Source organism: Peromyscus eremicus, chromosome 5 (assembly GCF_949786415.1).
Source record: "Peromyscus eremicus chromosome 5, PerEre_H2_v1, whole genome shotgun sequence".
Classification (NCBI taxonomy): domain Eukaryota; kingdom Metazoa; phylum Chordata; class Mammalia; order Rodentia; family Cricetidae; genus Peromyscus; species Peromyscus eremicus.
In genome coordinates this window covers 124,604,782-124,612,281 of record NC_081420.1, presented here as the reverse complement: position 1 = coordinate 124,612,281, position 7,500 = coordinate 124,604,782, and the positions used below count along the sequence as shown (strand labels likewise).

The following is a 7,500-nucleotide window of genomic DNA, read 5'->3' as shown; positions in this document are numbered from 1 at the left end:
CTGTGGTGGTTTGAATGAGAATGGCCCCATAGGCTCATATGTTTGAATATTTGGTCTCCAGTTTGGTGGAACTGTTTGGGAAGGATTAGGAGGTGTGGCCTTGGAGGAGGTATGTCACTGTGGCTGGACTTTGAGGTTTGACAGACCCACACCATTCCCAATTAGCTCTCGCTCTCTGCCTCTGGCTGTGTTTCAAGATGTAAGCGTTCAGCTACAGCCCTAGTGACATACCATGCTCCCTGTCATGATGGTCATGGGCACTAACCCTCTGAAACTGTAAGCCCCACACAAGTTCTTTCTTTTATAACTTGCCGTGGTTATAGTGTCCTGTCACGGCAGTAGATAAGTAACTAAGAGAGTGGGTTCTGGAGATTTGAACGCAGGTCACCTTGCTTGCAAGGGAAAGTGCTATACCATACCACCGGGTGCCTCTCTAGTCTAGTGCTTAATATTTTTTTTGGGGTGGGGGGATGTTGTTTTGTTTGTATTTTGAGGCAGGGTCTCACTATGTAGCTCAGCTGTCCTGGAACTCACTATGTATTCCAAGCTACCCTTGAACTCATAGAGATCCACCTGCCTCTGACTTCCAAGTGTCGGGATTAAAGGCATTCACCACCCCATCCTTCTTAGATTTGTTGGTTTGTTTGTTTTTTGAGACAGGGTCTCATTATGTAGCTCTGGCTGTCCTGGGACCAGGCTGGTCTTGAACTCACAGAGATCTGTCTACCTCTGCCTCCAAGTGCTGAGAATAAAGGTGACTGGGTTTTTTATTTTTTAAACATTGTATAGCTAGTTAAGATGCCAGATAGGCCGGGTGGTGGTGGCACACACCTTTGATCCCAGCACTCGGGAGGCAGAGGCAGGCAGATCTCTGTGAGTTTGAGGCCAGCCTGGTCTACAGAGTGAGTTCCAGGAAAGGTGACAAAGCTACACAGAGAAACTCTGTCTCGAAAAAAGTCAAAGGAAAAAAAAAAAGATGCCAGATGGTCTACTGGGAGGTGAAACACTCCACTCTGCAGGAAAGCTCCTTACGCTCAGGAAGTGCACACCTTAAAGGCTTCAGGAAGCCCCTGAAATTGAACACATGTACTTGGCACTTCCCTCCCCAACAGTGTATAAGCAGTAAGAACTGCGGAGAGACAACCTCAGAGGAACGGAGTTGCCTGAGACATTCCAATCACCAGACTGTATAGTGACCCAAGTTCTCTGCTTTTGTGCATTGTAACCATTGCTGGGTTAGGGGTCTCAGTAATGCGGTGGTCTTTGTAAGAAACTGTCACCCACACTCCTGTAAATAACCCTAATAAAACCTATTGGTCTCACCAAGTTGGACTTGGGTGGTGTCTTTACTTTGGTCTGTCCTTGGTTCCTTATCTGGGATGAATAGGTGTTTGCTCCTATCTCCCAAAGAATAGTGTCACTCCACAAAATTTTTTCACACACACACACACACACACACACACACACACACACACACACATGCCACAGTGCAGGAGGAGATCGGAGGGTGAATGGAGGAGTCTTTTCTCAAGGAACTCAAGGCATGATGCATGGTGGCGAGCATCTTTACTTTCTGAGCTCCCTCATCAGCCTGACTCCAGAGCTGAGTAGACAATCACCCCATGTGTGTGGGGGTACTCAATTTGTACGTCCTCAGTCTGAGATGTCTGTCCCACTGCAGGCTGTGGGTAGGAGGCCAGGCCCAGGAGAAACTAGAGAAGTGATGTTTAAAGCCTGAGGTCAGCCTGGTGTGGTGCTGCACACATTTAATCCCAGCACTTGGGAGGCAGAGACAGGTGGATCTCTATGAGTTGGAGACCAGTCTGATCTACATGGTGAATTTCTGGACAGCCAGAGACACATTTTGAGACCCCCATCTCAAAAAACAAAAAAAAATTTTTTTAAATAAATAAAGCATGAATTTGGGATTTTGCAAGGTCAGACTTCTGACTGTTGGTCTGGGTGGTAATGCCTATATCCCAATACTTTAGAGGCTGAGACAGGAGTATGGGGGTTCTCTGTTTCAAAACAAAAACAGCTGGATATGGTGGCAGATACCTTTTATCCCAGCACTCTGAAGGCTTCTGCTGAACTCCATGAGTTCAAGGTCAGCCTGTATACATCTTGAGTCTCAGGCCAACCAGTGAGACCCGACACAGTGAGGCCCTGTCTCAGAACAAAAGCAACATTCAGAGAGACTCCACAGTAGTTAAGAGTGTTCACTGCTCTGGTAAAGAACCGGAGCTTGATTCTCAGCACCCATGTCAGGCAACATACAACCACCTGTAACTCCAGCTCCAGGGGATCTGCTGCCCTCTTCTGGCCTTCTTAGGCACCTACATATATGTGCACACACACATCAATAAAAATAAAATAAATTTAAATAAGGAAACTGCTCCTAAGAAGATCCAGTTTGGTCCCAGCACCCATTCCAGGTGGCTCACAACTACTTGTAGTTTTGGTTCCAGGAGATCCAAGGGCATCAGTGCTCATTTGCATAAATCTGCATGCACACACACACATGCTGTGGAATAAACCTCTTGCACACTGTAAAGATTTGTCACTCAGGGGCTGGCGATATGGCTCAGGGGTTAAGAGCACTGACTGCTTTTCCAGAGGTCCTGAGTTCAATTCCCAGCAACTACATGGTGGCCTACAACCACCAGAAATGATGCCTCTTCTGGCCTAAGAGACACATGCAGGCAGAACACTGTATACCTATAAATAAATAAGAAAAAAAAAAGATTTGTCACTCAAATTGGTTTAATAAAGTGCTGATTGGCCAGTAGCCAGGCAGAAAGTATAGGCAGGGCTACCAGACTAAGAATGCTGGGAAAGAAAAGGGTAGAATCAGGAGTCACAGCCATACACACAGGGAGCAGGAGATGAATATACCATGCTAATAAATGTACCACCACGTGGCAGAGCATAAATAGAATTATGGGTTAATTTAAGTGTAGGAGTTAGCTAGTAACAGGCCTGAGCTATCAGCCGAGCATTTATAATTAATATAAGCCTCCATGTGATAATTTGTGAAGTGGCTGCCAGGTATTTGGGAGTTGCTGGTGGGACAGAAACTTCCGTTTACACACATATACACATAAAAATCTCTAAAACTAAAATGAAACAAAAGAGAGAGTAACTGAGGAGCTGAATGAAAAGAATTTACACACTCTCACTCTTCATATAGCATAGTGCCTGGGTTAGCAACACGCAGATGCTGTCCCTCTCCTAGGGAGAGTTTGGTGTGTAGTTAGAGGTAGCCAGTGGGCTTGAGGGAGGATGACAGGGGACCTATCCTGTTTGCCTTCTCCTCCACCTGATGGCCTTGATGGAGCCAGAGTCTGAGGAGGGAATAGTGGCTGAGTCACATGAAGCCAAGTGGAAAGGGCAGAGGGAAGCCACTGGGGCTGCCAAGTAAGAGTCATAGGTGCTCTTCGATGAGGAAGGCTCATTTGTTTGGGCATCATGGGGCCCCGTTAGAGGGACCACGTCCACATGGTAAAGAGACAAAGCACAACATGCCCCATAGAGACAAAAGTATTTGTTAAAGCAGTGTCCCAGGCTGGCCTCAAACTTACTGAGTAGCCAAGGATAAGCTTCAACTTGGATTCTCCTCCCTATACTATTCCAAGTGCTGGTGGTACAGGCATGTAGGTAATACCATGGCAGTGCTGGGGATGGAACCAGGGTTTTGTGTATGCTAGACAAGCACTCTAAGTGAGCCATGTCCCCAGTCCCTTTTGTGTGTATGTGTATGGTAAATGTGAGTGTGTATGTGTGTGCGACACATACACACACACATACACACATGTCTCTAACCAGGTAGAGGACAAAGGTCAATGTTAAGAGTCTCCCTTTGGGGTTGGAGAGATTGCTCAGTGGTTAAGAACACTGACTACTCTTCTGGAGGATCTGGGTTCAATTCCCAGCATCCATATAGTAGCTAACAACTGTCTGTAACTCCAAGATCTGACACCCTCACACAGACATACCTGCAGGCAAAACACCAATGCATATAAAATAAAAATAACCTTTTAAAAGAAGAGTCTTCTTTCATCATTCTCCACTTCAGTTTTTGTTTGTTTGTTTGTTTGTTTTTTGGGACAGGGTTTCTCTGTGTAGTCCTGGCTGTCCTGGACCTCTCTCTGTAGCCAGGCTGGCCTCAAACTCAGAGTTCCACATGCCTTTGTCTCCCAAGTGCTGGGACTAAAGATGCTTGCCACCATGCCTGGTTTCCACCTTGTGTTTTGAGACAGGGTTTTACCCACTCACCTAGACTAGGTGCTGGTGGGTGCCAGGGATCCTCCTGACTTTCCCCAGTCCTATACATGGGCCATTGGCACTTTATAGACTGAGCCGTTATCCCAGCCCTTATTGTTATTATTTAAAGATTTGTTTATTTTTATGTGTATTGGTGTTTTGTCTGCATGCATATCTGTGCACCATGTTGGGACAGTGTCTAGGAGGGGTCAGATCAGTGTGAACCACCGTGGTCATCTGGAAGAGCAGCAAATCCTCTTAACTGAGGAGCCATCTCTCCAGCCTAAGAGAAGGCAGCATTTGACGCTGGGTATAAGAGGAGAAACAGCCGTCTACAGAGCAAGATCCAGGACAGGCACCAAAACTATATGGAGAAATCCCGCCTCGATAAACCAAAAAAAAAAGAAGAAGAAGAAGAAGAAGAAGAAGAAGAAGAAGAAGAAGAAGAAGAAAGAGAGAGAGAGAGAGAGAGAGAGAGAGAGAGAGAGAGAGAGAGAGAGAGAGAGAAGTGAGAGAAACAGAAAGAAGTGATTAAATGGTTGGGGTTTGTAGCCCTCTATTTCCTGTTTATTTGTTTGTTTATTGGAACAAGACCTCGAAGTAGTCCTAGGTGACCTGGAACTTGCTATGTAGAACAGGCTGGGGGCTGGCCTCCTATTCATGGCGACCCACCTGCCTCTGCCTCCTGAGTGAGTACTGGGATTAAAGGTGTGCACCACCACTCTGGCTCCTCTGTTTTCTTTTTTAATTTATTTTTATTTTGTGCTCACTGGTGTTTTGCCTGCATGGATGTCTGTGTGAGGGTGTCAGCAGCCCTGGAACTAGAGTTACAGGCAGATGTGAGCTGCCATGTGGGTGCCGAGAATTGAACCCGGTCCTCTGGAAGAGCAGTCAGTGCTCTCAATCGCTGAGCCATCTCTCCAGCCCCTCTTTTTATTTTCTTTAGGTAATTGTCTTTCTTCCAGATTACTATAGCATGACTCGAGTGGGTGGGCCGGTTTTAGTGAAAGTCAGCATCCCACAAGAGAGAGTGGAAAATATCCCTGGGAGTGGTTGGCCCGCACTCTGGAGCATCGTTCTTGCCCTTGAACACAGATCGGCCCCAGACACAGGTCTCTCCCGCTAGCCCGGTGGCTCCTGCTCCAGCTTGGGCCTCCTCAGCAACCAGCCCCAAGCTGACCGCCTTCCAGCGGCAATTGCTCGACAAAGGCCGGGAAGCGCTGGAGAGTCTCTCCTCTCAATCCTCGCTCCTTCTAGCAGGACACTCGGCCGCCAACGCCTTGCTGCGAGCTTTTCTGGAAGGGAGGGAGGGAGCAGCGCCGCTGCGAACCTGGCAGAGAGGAGCAAGGCAGGGCAGCAGTAGCTCGCAGTGCCGCGGCCCCGGGCGTCCCTCCGGCTGAACCCGAGCTGTGCGGCGCCGCGATCTACGTGCTGCCACGGGGGCGTCGCTGGCCGCGGGCTGGCACCTACTGATCTAGACTGGTGAGGTCAGGGAAAGACGACTGGGGAAACACCCCGCAAGGAGGTGGTGGTTCAGAGATCAGCGCGGTGCTGAGGTCAGGGCTCCGGGCAGTGATGGAAAATGAGACCCCAAAAGTGTCAGCGTGGTCCCAGAGGGAGAGCGACACATACCTCCTGGGTAGGGAGTTCAGGGAAGCCCTTTCCGAAGAAGCTGTCCCTCCAGTCAACCCGTGGGCGCAGGTGGCGGGAATCCGGCGTCCAGCGGAGGAGCCCCGGCCTTGGGGGCGGGCCCAGGGCAGCTCGAATCCAGCTGGCAGGTGCGGGGGGCGGTGCCCAGCCCTGCCCCCGGGGGACGTTCTTGGAGGCCAGAGGCGGGTCAAAGAAGAGTGCTGGCAACGCCTTAGAACCTCGGGCGGCGGCTGCAGCTACAGGTACTGCGCAGGTCACCACGTCCTACCTATCTGGGCATCTCAATCCCGGCCCGGAGAACTGAAATTTTCCGAGTGCGCCTAACTCGGAACATCCAGGCCCCCGCGCCCGAGAGCGGAGTCCTAGGGTCACCTGAATCTTAGGGCTACGTGCTCCGGGAGCCGCAGAGCCAGGGCACCGAGGGCTGCCGGGGAGGCAGTGAGGTCCTGGAAACCTCTGGAGCGGAGGACTTGAAGACCTCGGAGCCAGAGAGCCAGGTCCCGCAGGTACCAGTTGAGCAGGACACAGAAAGCCTGGACGGTCCCTAGCTGGGCCGCCTGGCACTCGGATATCGGAGGTACTGGGGCAGTGTTCCTCTCTCGACTCGGAAACCTCCCGGTGTGGTGTGTTTTCCACCGAGGCCCGCGGCATCTCACCCGGCGCCTGCGGAACTGCTGATGGAGACGCCCATCCAGCGCGAAATCCGCCGCAGCTGCGAGCGCGAGGAGAGCCTGCGCCGGAGCCGGGGTCTGAGTCCCGGCCGTGCCGGCGAGGAGCTCATCGAGTTGCGCGTGAGGCCGGTGCTCAGCCGGCCCGGCCCCGGCCCCCAACTGCCGCGCGCCCTGGAGCGCGCTCGGGCGGGCGCGAAGATGCAACGGGACATCGAACGCGAGGCTCACAGGCAGGCGGCGCTGGCGAGCCCCGAGGCTCCGCAGCCCGGCGCCCGGCGGCGGCCACAGCCGCTGGACGAACTCAAGCGCTTCTTTGAGGCTGCAGCGGAGGACGGCGGGGGCTTGCAGCGGCGGCCGGAGGCGGGAGGCCGGCTACACCCCGCCGTTCAGGACGGCTGCCCGGTGCTGGGGCAGTCGCCGCCGCTTGTTTCCCTGTCACTGCTGGAGCAGGAGGTGCGCCAGGTGCGCGAGCGCGAGCGGGAGCTGCAGTTGCAGCGGCGCAGCATCTACGGGGCGGTTGAGGTCGAGGAGCCAGCGCCGAGCCTCACCCGTAAGCCGGTCACCCCGGGTCCTAGAGCTCCCGCTGTCTCCACCTCCAGTGGCCCTACATCTGTAGGCTTGCAGACTCCCGGGACCCTTAACTATTCTTCTGGGGTCACCTTCTGTTCTCCACTCCCACACCTGGAGTGAGGATCACCAGATCCACCACACATTGTCTTGGAACCTTGGCTGGCTTCCGGCATTCTCGGGTCCCCTATCGTTTTCAGGTTCCTGTCTATGCTGGGTTTGCCTCACTCCTGTTCTTGGGTCCCCACAACTGGGTGGAGGCCTCCACGGGGAGGGAGGGGTGCACACCTGTATGTGTTTAAGGGGTGCGGCCATCCTCCAGCTAGCGCCCGGGGAGGGGGGGGGGGCA

The 7,500-nt window shown here is 52.3% G+C and overlaps 1 protein-coding gene across 1 annotated transcript; it reads left to right on the top strand.

Annotated features, from left to right (window-relative positions):
• Nucleotides 1-6,590: 6,590 nt before the first annotated feature.
• Nucleotides 6,591-7,274, top strand: Misp3 (MISP family member 3). The gene has a single exon (XM_059263088.1). The coding sequence runs from the start codon at nucleotides 6,591-6,593 to the stop codon at nucleotides 7,272-7,274; it is 684 nt and encodes a 227-aa protein (XP_059119071.1).
• The last annotated feature ends 226 nt before the right edge of the window (nucleotides 7,275-7,500 follow it).

What these genes read in the sequence shown, in the direction of transcription:
- Misp3 (XM_059263088.1), top strand. Translation starts at nt 6,591, where the DNA reads ATGGAGACGCCCATCCAGCGCGAAATCCGCCGCAGCTGCGAGCGCGAG.